At 32.9% G+C, this 15,588-nt stretch overlaps 2 protein-coding genes and 1 long non-coding RNA gene across 5 annotated transcripts; 2 read left to right on the top strand and 1 right to left on the bottom strand.

Annotated features, from left to right (window-relative positions):
• Positions 1–998: 998 nt before the first annotated feature.
• Positions 999–2,375, top strand: LOC136224949 (aquaporin TIP1-2-like). Its single transcript, XM_066013375.1, has 3 exons — positions 999–1,210; positions 1,527–1,777; positions 1,858–2,375. The coding sequence occupies exons 1-3, from the start codon at positions 1,078–1,080 to the stop codon at positions 2,230–2,232; spliced, it is 759 nt and encodes a 252-aa protein (XP_065869447.1). The 5' UTR covers positions 999–1,077; the 3' UTR covers positions 2,233–2,375.
• Positions 2,376–4,045: 1,670 nt separating this feature from the next.
• On the bottom strand, positions 4,046–7,442 carry LOC136223989 (uncharacterized). 3 transcript variants are annotated; one of them, XM_066012193.1, is made up of 10 exons: positions 7,424–7,442; positions 7,202–7,322; positions 7,045–7,130; positions 6,916–6,963; positions 6,738–6,823; positions 6,548–6,601; positions 5,350–5,417; positions 5,106–5,155; positions 4,874–4,971; positions 4,046–4,347 (listed from the first exon to the last, which is right to left on the bottom strand). In XM_066012193.1, exons 2-10 carry the CDS (start codon positions 7,258–7,260, stop codon positions 4,243–4,245), a joined length of 654 nt encoding a protein of 217 aa, XP_065868265.1. In that variant the 5' UTR covers positions 7,261–7,322; positions 7,424–7,442; the 3' UTR covers positions 4,046–4,242. The 3 variants fall into 3 exon arrangements, with proteins under 3 accessions (XP_065868265.1, XP_065868266.1, XP_065868264.1); XM_066012194.1 differs by having other exon boundaries at positions 7,202–7,306; XM_066012192.1 differs by lacking the exon at positions 7,424–7,442 and having other exon boundaries at positions 7,202–7,340.
• On the top strand, positions 7,408–11,880 carry LOC136223990 (uncharacterized). Its single transcript, XR_010686242.1, has 2 exons — positions 7,408–8,101; positions 11,437–11,880. It is a non-coding gene; the product is annotated as an uncharacterized lncRNA (long non-coding RNA).
• The last annotated feature ends 3,708 nt before the right edge of the window (positions 11,881–15,588 follow it).

Below are 15,588 nucleotides of genomic sequence, written 5' to 3'. Positions count from 1 at the left end.
GAGTCCATTTCAAATATTACCTTGCTCATCATGCTAAAAAACAAACTTCATAGTTCTGCCAGTACTATCGTGCAAAAACCAAGATTCACCGCCACACCTCCTAACCACTGACCATACTCATCACGTAGGATCCATTCAGCCGAAACTTGCACCGTCACTTATAAAGTAGTTAAATTAACATGTTTTCCAACATTCTAATTTGTAGTGAAAAAGATAATGTATTAATTTAAATATAAAACTAATATTATGATAGGAGTTGTTTTTTGTTTTCTTTTTTGAAAGAAAGCTAAGAGTTTTTTCTGGTTACGTGGAATATTTCTAAATCTACACTTTCTCAGTTTTTTTTAATCCACAACTACTATTCTTATTGAGATAATAATGAAGTGATTGTCATGGAACCGATTGAACTAAAAGCTCGAACTGATAGTTAAGGTCCAATCATATATCTTATATTAATCTCCGACAATAATCAATTCAATTTCAAAGTAAAATTTTATTTAAAATTATACTTCCAATGCATATAAATTTTTCTACATATTCAATCCAAATCCTTTTTTTACCATATGGTCAACCCAAATCTTTTTATTTTTCCATATATTCAACGAGGGGTCCACTTGTCCACATCATCAATCACCGCCGTTCATGGTCTCCACTAATCTAAAAACAAAACCATGATGGTCGGTAATTTAGCTTGATTAATCTCAACTGACCACCATAATAAACTAAACCTCATGGTCGGTAATGCAGACCACTTAACAATCATCATGGACCCCACTCCACCTCCACAATTCGTTGATCATGATTGATAGAATTTCTTTCCCATTTGATTGGTTGATCATCCTTACACGTGGCATTACATGAACAATTGGGAGGCTTGCCAACTGGAAAAAACGTGGAAATTCAACTCTCACCGGATGCCAACCGGCTATTCCGGTCACTTGCTATTTCATCACTCCCCTGTATAAATAACTCTCACCAAATAGGATTTCAAGCAAGACAAGAAAACAAACTTAGTAGACTCAAATATTTGGCTTTGAAAATAAACAAAAATTTCAAAGCTAAATTTTTATTTTTAAAATGCCGATCCGTAATATTGCTTTGGGATCTCCGGCTGAAGCTAGCCAACCCGATGCCCTCAAGGCGGCTCTTGCTGAGTTCATCTCCGTCCTCATTTTTGTTTTCGCTGGTGAAGGCGCCGGCATGGCATTTAGTAAGAACCTATACCTAGCTAACATTTCTCCAATATTTTTCAGTTAGTGCTAAATTCAATTTTCAAATGTATGTATTTTGGTCGGATGTATTGATCCGAAAGTATGGTAAAACCTTTCGTATTTTGGTCAGATATTTGTTTTAACATATACATATGAATCAAATTAAAAAAAATTACATAAATTGGACAACATACCAATATATAAACATTATTATTATATGGTATTATTATGTTTTACCTCTTCCTACCGGTCTATTACATTTGGTCCACCATAAATCTATATAGTTTATAATGAAATGAAGTATACACTTGACAGGCAAATTGACGGCGGATGGTGCAACAACTCCAGCCGGCCTAGTAGCAGCCGCGCTGGCTCACGCTTTTGCCTTGTTCGTGGCGGTTTCAGTCGGTGCCAACATCTCAGGTGGACATGTAAACCCCGCGGTCACATTCGGAGCCTTTGTTGGTGGACACATAACCTTCATGAGAACTATTGTATACTGGATTGCTCAGTTGTTAGGATCTGTGGTTGCTTGCTTGCTTCTTAAGTTCAGCACCGGTGGATTGGTTAGTACTAATTAAAATTGGTTTGTTTTACTTATCAGTGACCAAAAATGTAATTTGTTATAATTGTTGTTGATTTTCAGACAACATCAGCCTTTGCGCTATCATCGGGTGTTACCGTGTGGAACGCAGTCGTATTGGAAATAGTGATGACATTCGGATTAGTGTACACAGTATATGCAACAGCAGTAGATCCAAAGAAGGGAAATATTGGGATAATTGCACCTATTGCAATTGGTTTCATTGTGGGTGCTAACATTTTGGTTGGGGGTGCTTTTGATGGTGCATCAATGAACCCAGCAGTGTCATTCGGACCAGCAGTGGTTAGCTGGACATGGGCTAACCACTGGGTGTATTGGCTCGGACCGTTTGCCGGTGCGGCCATTGCTGCCCTTGTTTATGAAGTGATCTTCATTGGCAACAACACCCATGAACAGCTACCATCTGCTGATTTTTAAGTCAGAATATTGTTTTTTTTTATTGGGTTGAAAGTTGGTTGTTTTGTTTTTAGAAATGTTGTATTGGTGAAGTTGGTGTTGTTTGTATTTTGGATATGCTTCTTTGTTAATTGTTGATTCCAGTTAACTCCATCAATTCTCTATTTTCTTTTCAATCATTTTATCAATTATCTGTTTTCGAAATGACACGATATTAAAAAAACAAAAAGCAAAGCTCATTAATAATTTGCTAATTTATAATTTTTAGGGCTTAACTTTTAATTCCAACTCAGCATTAAGTTAAAATATAAAACTTTTATTGTGACTTAGTTAGATGAAGAAAATACTAAAATAGAACTAGAATGCTCTCATGGTGCTTAGGGCATTATTTCCTGGTGGTAGATTGGCCGGTGATTAAATAAAATAGAGAATATAAATGTAGAATTATTAGAGAATATATTAACAAATTGAAATGTTTATATAATGAAACACTAAAGACAGATACTTGATCGACTTTCCAATTTGCATGAAGGTTGGTTTGACTTACAATCTAGTCCTCCCATGAGGTAAAGATAAGTGAAATGAATGAAAGATTTTCTATATACGAGGAAGATGCATTTACTGATATTCAAGATAGATAAATCCAAAGGCAAGATGAATGCGGATTGAGGATTGGAATATGAGCAAGTCTATGGTTTTATCCGATAATTTATCGAAGACCATGTGTACAATCACATTTCTGGCGAAACTTATGCACAAACTTTGTGGAACAAGCTCGACGACTTGTACGCCTCAAAAACTGAAAACAACAAATCATTTTCTTTGAACAAATTGGTGAAATATTGATAAGGTACTTCTCTGGTGGATCATTTAAATGAGTTTTAATGGATGATGGGATCAGTTGTCCAGTATGGGGCTGAAAATAAAAAATGACAAATCTACTAATGCTGGCTTCCTTACTACCAGAGTCATCGTGGACGAAGGTGCTGAACCATACATTTAACTTTGGAAACTTCTTTAGAGATACGAAGTATAATCTCTCAGCATAAAAACTAGCTCAAGAGATCCAACAACTGCATGAAAGGTGCGAGCTAAAATAGAGAAGAATAATGCTAAGGTAAAGGGGAAGGTTGATGTGTGTCAGATATATGATTGGACCTTAACTATCAGCTCGAGCTTTTAGTTCAATCGGTTCCATGACATGGTATCAGAGCCTCTAGGACCAAACGGTCCAGGGTTCGAGTCCTGCAAGCCCAAGGGGCATTTGTGTGTGGGGATGTGTCAGAAATTAATATAAGATATATGATTAGACCTTAACTATCAGCTCGAGCTTTTAGTTCAATCGGTTCCATGAAAATGTGCAAAGGAGAGTTTGCAATTTGAAGTAAGGGATGAAATTCTTGTATACTTGAGCAAAAGAGGCTTCCAACGCATCAAGCAACAAGCTCAGACCCTAAAAGTATGGGCCATAGAACATTTTGAGGTAGCTGGGGCGGAACTCCTATGTTTCAAACTTCTTAAATTGGTTGGGAAAGTCGTCTCTATCCTTAGATGCGAAGGATCCCAATCCATACAGGACCAACAAATCCCTTTTATACCTTGAGATCAAGTTTCTTTAAGAAAGGATGAATGATGATGTCATCTCAATTTACAAATCCTTTTTTTGTAACCTGCCTGTTCTTTCCACTATAGTATATTGCAAGTTAACTCTAATACTATATCCAAATGAAATATGTAAAACTACATTGACTATACTAGTGTAATATATAATTACAAAAACATAGAAACTAATAAATTGTTTCTCCAAATCTAAATGTAAGCAGAGATTTAGACAGGATTATGAATATGCAGCCTTATCATTAAGACAAATAAGAGGCAGAAGATATTGATTCAAAGATGAACAAACACAAGTTTATTCATCATGTACATGCCAAAAGATGTTTCCTCGGCAAATCATCTCAACAATATCTGATTTTTATGCTTGAAAATATCTGAATCATTTAATTATACTAACTGAAATAATGTATATACTCACATATTCTTCTTCTCTTGGCGTTTTCCCAGCTTTGACCGCCGTTGCTTTAACAAGTGCATATACAGTTTCAACCACAGGAAGGGGTAGCAGACCAGCACAACCTGTTGTAAATATGAGCATCAAAAAGTAAGATCATGAATTCCTATAAAAAAGATCCAATAGTGAAAACTTGTCCTTACACAGAAACACAACAATAAATGCAACTCACACTGTTATCAATGCAAGAAAGATTAACCAACAGTATAGAAAATGCAAAATCCATGAACCAAATTGTTATAAACTATACAAATCTCAGCCAAGCTATAGAACTAGTTTAGTGGAAATCTTCACAATGTTAGCACATGTTGGAAGAACAAGGTAAAAATATATAATCAACTCTATCTTCAGTTTCCATATTTGTAAAATGTTCCGTCTCATCATGGTTTTACACTTCAACAATATGATTACCAATTATAGCACCGACTACAATCCTTAGTAAATTTGGTACTTTCAACCTGTGTTGTTGAGGCAAAATAAATAGATTGTGTACCCAAATAATGCTTCAGATTAACTACTGAACATTTGCCATCATGGATGGAATAGAAAATATAAGCAATCACGCAAATCCCAGTAGAAGCTAAGACATACCTTGAGGAAGTTAGGATAGCTGATCGGAAGAGAAGCAAAGAAATCACCGTAAAGGTTCTTGTTCTTTATATATGGGAGTGCTTGATACATCAGCCACACTGCAAAGTGTTGATTCAAGAATACAAAATTGTAAGGAAACAAGTAAATATATTTACACAATGGAGGACTGCTATGGGTAGATGGATGTTAATGTACATTTGTTCAGTGATTTCTATACAATTATTCCACTTACTTTCACCAGGAGCAATTCCCACAGGATATAGAACGATGAATGCTGTATACCTGGAGAATAGCAAAAGTTTTAACAAGATGTCTAAAGAAAAGACTACAGCTCTGACAGTATTAAATTAAACGTGTCTACGGATAACTGTTTTGAGTGAGCTTTTGTGTGCATGTGAGATAGAGGGCAAGCAAGAGCCAGAGGTATTTAACCAACACGAGATTAGCACACACCAATGTACATATTTACATCAAACCTGAGGTAAGTGATCCAAGATGGACAATTTCCAATGATGTTCAAAGCATACTGTGAATATCTAATTACCTGTGATCAGCATTGCAAACATGTCATTTGGTCTTTATGTAAGAATATAGCAAGAACAAACAAATGAAACTGGACATAGAAACTTTTTGAATGGACAATGACAAAAGAAATTTGAAAGGACATGATAAGACAATACAAAGAGGATTAAGTTAGAAAATAACTCATCGTTCCTTGCAGTTATTCTGTTTTAAATCATGAATTTATGAAAACCGAATAGGGAAGAAGATCAGAAAATGGCATATCAGTCTCAGATGGAGCTCAGAAAACCTATGTTGCACGGACAAGGACATGGGCATGGAAATAGATACCAAAAACTTAAAACATAACCTTCATAAAATAGCCTTCAAACAAAAATGGACACAGACACGGATACAGACACTAAATGCAGAAAAGCTACTAAAAAGGAGTGTCCATGAAACATATAACAAGCCTTGTAACCTTGAATTACAGGTTTTAGTCTGCCTCTATCTACAACCATCTCACTAGTATCATATGACATCGACCATTACATTTTGTTGGTTTTGAAAAATATCATAGTAAGATTTCACTTCTCATGTTACTAAAATGAGTTATAAGTCCATGGCAGTAAAATTTTGTGAGAAACAAGTTGAAGCATGCTCAATAATTCTCCAATAATGTAGCCTCCAAGCATGTCTGCTAACTAAAGTATATTTAGCATGCAACAGGTATAATGAATTAGTAACTGTCAGATATTAATATGAGTGGACCTTTAACTATCAGTTTGAGCTTTTACTTGAGTTGGTTTCATGACATGGTATCAAAGCCAGTGTGACCAAGTGGTCCAGGGTTCGATTCCTGACAGCCCCATTTGTTGATTTATTTGAGCTTTTAGTTGAGTTGGTTTCATGACAATGACAATACTAAACCGAATGTCTTGATATGAGATGAATGCCAAACTGAATGTATTGAATTGAAACATGTAAGGGAAGTTTTTCAGTTTGATAAGCAATAGGATGTGAGCTATGTGCCGGCAGATTTGCTTAGATATGAAAAAATAACTCTCTATATAATTATCTGGCTCACAACCAACAATTTTCAAGCCAAATGAAGACAAGCCATAAAACAGATATATAATTTCCCAAATATGAAGAAAATATTAAGGGACTCACCTCGGCTAGAGACCAAACAAGAAAGGTTATAAAAACTGATGGCAGTTCCTGAACCTACAAAAGTTAAGTGAATAATTGAATCAATGGAACCATCAACAAACCATTGAAGAGATGATCAATTAGGTAAACACCAAAGGTATCTATTTAGTTAACTAAAATAAGAATTTTCAGAAAGGAATAAAGTACAAACCTCGGCAAGGTTACGGATGATGAACACAAAATGGGTTCTTCCACCCCATTGCATAAACGGGAACAACAATCCACTTGGAACAATGCCTTACATTTTGAACAATTAAAAACATAGTTAGCTTAACTTAATTCAAAATTATTCTATTCAATTGAGCTTAAAAGAATCAAATTAAATTTACCCAGGGCTCCATGTATTACTTCCAAGAATGCAGCAACTTGCAAAATACCTTCAAAGTACACAAACATGTTGGATTAAAATAAAATTAAAAACTCGAATCAAATGATGAAATTGGAGCAAAAAGACTGACAGATAAGCTCTCCAGAAGAAGCATAAGCTCCAGTAATTGAGTGAGTGGAAAGAAGGCTGCTCAAAATTCTGAAGAGAGCAATAAACCTGTCATGTAAAAGCATAAATACAGAGAGAGAAGGAAAATGGGGGAAGAAGCAGAATGATAGGAAGTTTACCAGCCAAAGGTCTGAACAGAATTGTAAAGGAAAAGATACATCTTCGGAAATGTCAACATGATGATGGGTTTGGGTTTGGGTGTTAATTCTGGTTTAATTCACCATCTGTATACAACGATTTCTGGAAAATAAATTAATTGTACTTTATTGTTATATACACCATCGATATAAATTAAATTTAATCACATCCATTAAAACTCAAAACTAGATAAGATCGGCTACCTGCTATTCTACTGGTTTGCACTAAAATTAAATGCATCTTCTTTCATAAAGAAAAAAAATACGTCTTTACTGGTGCCCCGCTATCCTCACTTCCTTTAAAAATTCCGGTTTCTTCCAATTTTCCTTTCTCCTCTCTCGATAGTGGCGAAGAGATACTATACTTCATCTTCTGAACTAAACGGAATAAATCCCTACACCTTCATCTTCTTCGACTTTCTCACCTCAACCTCTCCATCCTTTACATTCAGACTCCTTAGCCAATTTCTATCATTCTCAAGTTTGAGCACCAGCTTGAAGGAAAAAAAGAACTCCGATTCGATAGCATCAAAGAGCAGCGGAAAAGGTGAAAAACAGTAAGAGCTCCTTCTGTGGCAGTAAAAATCGTGGGTATCTTAACTAGATTTCATCTCCAATTTCAGTAATTATCAAGTTTGGGTACTTGTTTGAAGGCTTGAAGGAAGAAGAGGATTGGGATTATCTTTCTTTTTCTCCTCTGCACATCCATCTTTTACTTCAACACCTAAATGCCCCATCTTTTACATTTAGATTTCATTGCCAATTTCAGCAATTCTCATGTTACCAGTTCTATGGCTTGAAGGAAGAAGAGAAAAGAAGGGTTGAAAATCGAAGTTTCAGCGTGAAAAGGCCCCTTCGATCATCCTGTACTCCCAAAAACAGGTGAGAAATCTGAGCAGTTGATTTTAATCTTATGGGATTCATTTACATTGAAATTGAATGTACAATTAGGCTTTAATTTGTTAGGAGAACAGACTTAATAGGTTCTATAGGGCTTCATTTAGATTGAAATTGAAATTGAAGGTTCAGTGGGTTCAATAGGGGCTTCAAATAATGTGGATGACTCTATCTATAGGAAAAGGCATTTGATGGGATGACTCTATACCAGAACAATCAATGAAAAAATGAGACTGAGCGCTTACTGATGACAGGAACATTATTTCGTGTTTTGTGGCTCATAATCTTGTACAAAAGACCAATCCCAGATAAGCCAGGCATAACCACCTCTGATAGGACAAGGTCAATCTGATTATTCATATCTGCTAGTATCTTCCACGCTTGTAATCCATTTGCTGCTTCAGTAACTGACACAAGAACAATAATGAGAAGAACACTCATATCATATGTAAAGATAAAAATATTAGAATTCATAAGACATTGTACATTTATTTTGTACGTGAACATATTGATGTCAAGAGTAGATAATCGCCCATGTTGAGTCAGCTTAACACATCATAGAATTTTATTTTCCCCCTTATTTATGATCTTGTTGAATCTGTGTTTTTTGGGGGCAATATTGAAACATGAACTCTGAATTCTGCTTTCTATAGAATTCGTTATAGGTTTGCTTGAGAAATTCAGCAACAGGTGGAGAATTTCTTACTATTGTTGCAGCGGATAAAAATGGATTGGTTTAGACAGTTTGTTTATAAAACCAGATTGAACCTTATAGTTATTGGAATTTTTAAAAAAATGCTTGTCTTACTGTTGGGGGATTATGCTTCTTCATGACACTCTTGTTATATCTCATCAAGGTAGTTTTCTTGGTCATATTTTCTAAACTTAATCTTAAAAGGTAGCGAGCCTGTAAAAGTTCATAGCATCTGAACCTAATTTATGAGTGGTGGGAAAATATAATAATTTAGTATTGTGTTAGAGCTGTTAGAATTAGTCAAGGGAATTAGCAGAAATTGAAAGGGTCATAATGTAGTGTATTGATCATATGATTGTTGTTTAGTTCATTTTTTTTCGTGGTTTTTTTTTTCTTGAACTGAATGTATTTCCATAGTATTTTGTAACTCGTTTTAACTTTGATGACATATCAGGCATTAGACGGTTTGGGTACCCTTTTTCTTAATCTGGAGCTTAGTTTTATGATTATTCTACTTCATCTGCTCCTTTAATCAATTAGGGGTTTTAAATTAATCATTTGGATTGAAAATTTAGATGGATTAGAGATGCCTGATTGAAAATTAATGATTATTAGTTCTTAATTCTACTGTTGATTGATGTGGTGTCAATGAAGATAAAAAAAGGGAATACTTCATTCCTCGTTCTTTATAAAACTGACTCTCTATGCTCTTACTTTTCAGTTGAATTTGGTTCTGATTTCTTTTTTTGTTGTTTGTGCATTACTTGATTCATGATACAAGTGTTCGTTTGCATTTCTAATTTGTAAAAATATACAGTTGCAGTCTTGTAATTATTTTAAACTTGCAACTCCTTTTTTGTTGGTTTAACTTTTTTAGTTCAAACAATAGATATACAGTGTTTAGTTAAGATTGTAAAACACCTTATTGATAGTTAATACATCAAGAGCACATGTATTTTTGCTAAATATTCGATTATCCCCCTGAACTTTGGAGATGTCTCAATAGTCCCCTGAACTTACTTAGCCTGACCTAGTGGCTGCTGAACCTGGTTAAGTGACCGATTGGTCACTAAGCTCATTGATCCCCTGAACTTGCTTAAAGTGATACGCTTCACGCTTCAATTTATCAAAATCACCACTTTGCTCCGCCAAGTAGGGTTTATAGGGTTAATCATATTACTTTAAGCAAGTTCATAGCATCTCAACCCCCAATTTATGAGTAGCGGTGAGAGCTGTTAGAATTTGTCAATCAAGGGAATTAGCAGAAATTGAAAGAGTCATAATGTAGTGTATTGATCATATGATTGTTGTTTAGTTCATTTCTTCTTGAACTGAAGTGTTTTCATAGTATTTCCAACTTGTTGGAATAGGTCTAGTATTAATAGAATGATTAGTTTCTCAGTGTTTTAACTTTGATGACATATCAGGCGCCAAACAGCTTGGATACCCTTCTTTTTTTTTTCAATTGATTGATAGGGCTTGTCGAGTAACAGTTATTATGACACTTCCTACTGCTGAAGATGCTGCTCCCTCTTTATCATTATCACAAAAAGTTTCTATTTTGAAATGAAATTTTACCAATTCTCGCTTCAAGTTTAATATAATCTTATAAAAGAATTGCATAAACCCTCCGGCCCAACGCACGCCCTGAGTCCTTTGTACGCTTCTTCATTTTAATAAAGCTCATCTCTTTTCTACAATAAAACCTCTTTCCTCTCTTTTGATCTGTAATTTAGTTTTATGATTATTCTACTTCCTCTGCTCCTTTAATCAATTAGAGGTTTTAGATCAATCGTTTGGATTGAATTTGGTTTTGGGTTGCCTGGTTTTGATCTCAATTTAGATGGATTAGATGTCGGATTGAAAATTAATGATTATTAGTTCTTAATTCTGCTGTTGATTGCTGTGGTATATTTCATTTTTCGTTCTTTATAAAGCTGACTCTGAATGCTCTGATGTTTTGTTGAATTTTGGTTCTGATATTTTTTTTGTTGTTTGTACATTGCTTGATTCATGATACAAGTGTTCGTTTGCATTTCTAATTAGTGAAAATATGTTGTTGCAGTCTTGTTATTTTAAACTTGCAACTCCTTTTTGTTGTTTGAACTTTTTATGATAGTTAATACATCGGGAATTGTATTTGGCCAAATATTCAATTAGCCCATGAACTTTAGAGATGTCTCAATATCCTCTAAACTTATTTAATGTGACCTATTGGCTGCTCGAACTTGGTTAAAGTGATCTATTGGCCCTTAAAATTACTTAAAGTGATTTAAAGGGTTAGTCATGTTACCTTAAGCAAGTTTATGGGCTAACGAGATGTTCAAGTGTTCAGGGACCAATCGAATTATTTAGCCAAGTACAGGAGCTCCTGGTGTAGTAAGCCTAATCGAATAACTACTGCTGTGGTTTTATGTTTACAAACTTTTCAAAAAGACAGGTGGGAGGAGATGAGATTTAAGTCTTGTTTATCCCTAATCCTGTTATTCTGGCCTAGCCTAGTCTGAGCTTGGTTTGAATATAGTGCCAACTGAGCTGGGTTTGGACAAGGTAGTTTAAGTGTGAAGTCCGGTTAGTCCCGGTCCAGATCATGAACATGTCTAACTGAAATCATTCTAAACTTCAGGCTAATTTTGTGTTACAAGATGCTGTTACCTTGTTCAAAGAATGCTCTCCCCTGCCCTTTCTGAAACTGATATAATACCTTGGGGAGCTGAAGTGTTGGTTCTCTGAGAGGCGAGACACTAGCTTCCTGTTACATGTGAATTCAGGCAGTACCGAAGCAAGGCGACGTGGAAGCTGGCGGGGAACAGAAGGTTCAGCACAAAAAGAAGCGGATCAGAAGATATATGCCGGTGCGTTACTTTCTGTTTGTTAGTATCATTATATGGTTAGAAAGCATGAAATACTCTATGCTTTTTGCATTGTTACGCGACATGTACCATACTCATTTCGTATTGGAATATTAGAGCGGGTATTCTTAGTACCTTCTTAGATTCGCTCTTTGGTCTATATTTTACGTTTTGCACGAATTAAGTTTGTTCAATTGATTGTCATACTTGCTTGATGATATACTAGTGGTAGTAGAGAGGGGAAGCTTCATTGACATTTTTAAGAATTAGATGATTCAACGTAAATCCAGGTCCCTTGGTTTCGTTTTGCTTTTTGTAGCTCTTTTTTCTTAAAATAAGTATTTAGTTAGGATTGAGTGAAACAACTGTTATTAGCTATTTAAAAGCGAAAATCAACTAATGTCTATAAATAACAACAAACAATAAATAACTAACCAATAGTCTCAAAGATATAATGCTTGGAGAAGTTTTTATTTATTTATTTAGGATCTCAAGGAAAGTTTGTTTCGATCTCTATCCTTCCACCCATAATAACGTGTTGGTTTGGGTTTCATTTTTTTAGAGTCGAACTATTCTATCTAATTATTTTTTATTAAAATTTCTAAATTGCTTTTTGCTTGATGGATATTTTACAAAACAACACATTTGGTTTGGAAGTCCTACTAATACAACACATCCATCCATCGTTTGTTCAACATCTTTTTGGAGAGGAATACAACTAGTTTGCAATTACATCCCGACGCCTAAACCGAGAAAATAAAGCTCGAATATGTACATTTTTCACATCACATTTGCAAGTTTTGGGATTTAAGCAAACATCCTGAGTTGGTTGGTGATTGGTCGACGACATTTAGGGCAATGATATCGGCATACTGGGCAATTTGATATCATTGATCCACACTCTCTACAAGTATGCAGGAAGGAACCGGTAAATATTAGTTCCACCAAACTCTGAAAATGATAAATTAACTCTTCAAATTAGTTTAAAATGACCTATTAATCTTCTGAAGTTGTTTAAAGTAGTATATGTTTCAATTTGTTCAAATCTCTACTTGCACTGTCACGTAGGGATCGTAAGGGGGTTAATCTTGTCGTTCGGTAATTTTAAAGGGTTAATCCATTTTAAAAGTTGGATGGATCATTGGAGTTTTCTAAATAAATTTGGGACTTTAAAGAATTAGGATTATAAATAAGGCGGGGTTGGAACATGGAGTGATTCCTCCATCTCTATTTCCGAATACTTTGAGGAATTTCCATTCCTGTCTCCATATATGAATCCAATAAAAATCAACCGAAATTAAATATTCTTTATGCTTAGTGTATGCAGGTTCATCCTATTACTTAGCCCAATAGATCTTAATATCCAATGGTGTTTACATGGACTTTGAATGATTAGATGAATTTGGTAGTTTATCTTTAGATCTAGGTTTATTAGAATCCTAAGATGGAGGTTCTAATTAGGGGTTAAATGCATCATTAGTCGCTGAACTTACATAGTTGTCTCAAAATGGCCACTCAACTTCAATTTGTCTAAATAAAATCACTCAACTTTGAGTTTTGTCTCAATTAGGTCACTCTGTCGATTGTAGTGGTTAAAACGAATCAAAATAATGACATGGGTAACACGTCAACATGAGTTAACTCAAATCTCTGACCGAAACGAAATGTGATAGCCATATGTTGGGTATTTTTATGAAAAAAATTAAATTTTAGTTTTTTTTTTCATAAAAATAATTGAGACGTGATAGCCAGGTGGCGCATATGTGGATGTTGTGTGTCATTTCAGTTAGAAATATGAGTTCTCTCATATTCACGTATCATATCACTTATGTCATCATTCTGATATTTTTTAATCAAATCTTATGGAAAATTTTAAAGGTTTTATAGATTTTCCGTAAAGTAGTGTAAATTTACGTAAAGTGGTTTGGTGGATAGAACTAAAATTATTTTTTTTATTAATAATTTACCAAAAATAATTAATTTACGTAAAAATGTACAAATATTAGGGAAATTTTTAAAGGTTTTATAGATTTTCCGTAAAGTAGTGTCAATTTTTGTAAACTAGTTTCGTGGATAGAATTAAAATTATTTTTTATTATAAATTTAACAAAAAAATAATAAATTTACGTAAAATTATACAAATGTTATGAAAATTTATAAATGTTTTATAGATTTTCCGTAAAGTAGTGTCAATTTACGTAAAGTGGTTTGGTAGATAGAATTAAAATTATTTTTTATTAATAATTTACCAAAAATAATTAATTTCCGTAGAATTATACAAATGTTACGAAAATTTGTAAAGGTTTTCTAGATTTTCCGTAAAGTAGTGTTAATTTTCGTAAAGTGGTTTGGTGGATAGAATTAAAATTATTTTTTTATTAATAATTTTAACAAAAAGTAATTGATTTACGAAAAAATTATAGAAATGTTACAGAAATTTATAAAGGTTTTATAGATTTTTCGTAAAGTAATGTCAATTTTCGTAAAGTAATGTCAATTTTCGTAAAGTGGTTTGGTGGATATAATTAAAATTATTTTTATTAATAATTTAACAAAAGTTTATTACTTTACATAAGTTGTTCAAAGGTTACAGAAATTTGTAAAGATTTTATAGATTTTTCGTAAATTGTTGTCAATTTACGTAAAGTGGTTTGGTGGATAGAATTAAAATTATTTTTTTATTAATAATCTACCAAAATTTTATTACATTACATAAATTGTACAAAGTTTATGGAAATTTGTAAAGGTTTTATAGATTTTCCGTAAAGTATTGTCAAGTTACGTAAAGTGGTTTGTTGGATAAAATTAAAATTATTTTTTATTAATAATTTAACAAAAGTTTATTACTTTACATAAGTTGTTCAAAGGTTACAGAAATTTGTAAAGGTTTTATAGATTTTTCGTAAATTATTGTCAATTTACGTAAAGGGTTTGGTGGATAGAATTAAAACTATTTTTTATTAATAATCTACCAAAAATTTATTACATTACATAAATTGTACAAAGTTTACGAAAATTTGTAAGGGTTTTATAGATTTTCCGTAAAGTATTGTCAAGTTACGTAAAATGGTTTGTTGGATAGAATTAAAATTATTTTTTTATTAATAATTTAACAAAATTTTATTACTCTACATAAGTTGTTCAAATCTTACAGAAATTTGTAAAGGTTTTATAGATTTTTCGTAAATTATTATCAATTTACGTAAAGTGGTTTCGTGGATAGAATTAAAATTATTTTTTATTAATAATTTAACAAAAAATAATTAATTTACGTAAAATTATAGAAATATTACGGAAATTTGTAAAAGTTTTATAGATTTTCCGTAAATTAGTGTCAATTTACGTAAAATGGTTTGGTGGATAGAATTAAAATTATTTTTATTAATAATTTACCAAAAATAATTAATTTACGTAAAATATTACAAATATTATGGAAATTTTTAATGGTTTTATAGATTTTCCGTAAAATAGTGTCATTTTTCGTAAAGTGGTTTCGTGGATAGAATTAAAATTATTTTTTTATTAATAATTTAACAAAAAATAATAAATTTACGTAAAATTATACAAATGTTACGGAAATTTGTAAAGGTTTTATAGATTTTTCGTAAAGTAGTGTTAATTTTCGTAAAGTGGTTTGATGGATATAATTAAAATTATTTTTTATTAATAATTTAACAAAAAATAATTAATTTACGTAAAATTATACAAATGCTACGAAAATTTGTAACGGTTTTATAGATTTTCCGTAAAGTAGTGTTAATTTTCGTAAAGTGGTTTGGTGGATATAATTAAAATTAATTTTTTATTAATAATTTAACAAAAAATAATTAATTTACGTAAAATTATAGAAATGTTACGAAAATTTGTAAATGTTTTTATAGATTTTCCGTAAAGTAGTGTCAATTTACGTAAAGTGGTTTTAAGGA

The sequence above is a fragment of the Euphorbia lathyris genome, chromosome 3 (genome assembly GCF_963576675.1).
Source record: "Euphorbia lathyris chromosome 3, ddEupLath1.1, whole genome shotgun sequence".
NCBI classification, from domain to species: domain Eukaryota; kingdom Viridiplantae; phylum Streptophyta; class Magnoliopsida; order Malpighiales; family Euphorbiaceae; genus Euphorbia; species Euphorbia lathyris.
Note: the sequence above shows the minus strand (reverse complement) of the source record. Positions and strands in the feature narration are given on the sequence as shown.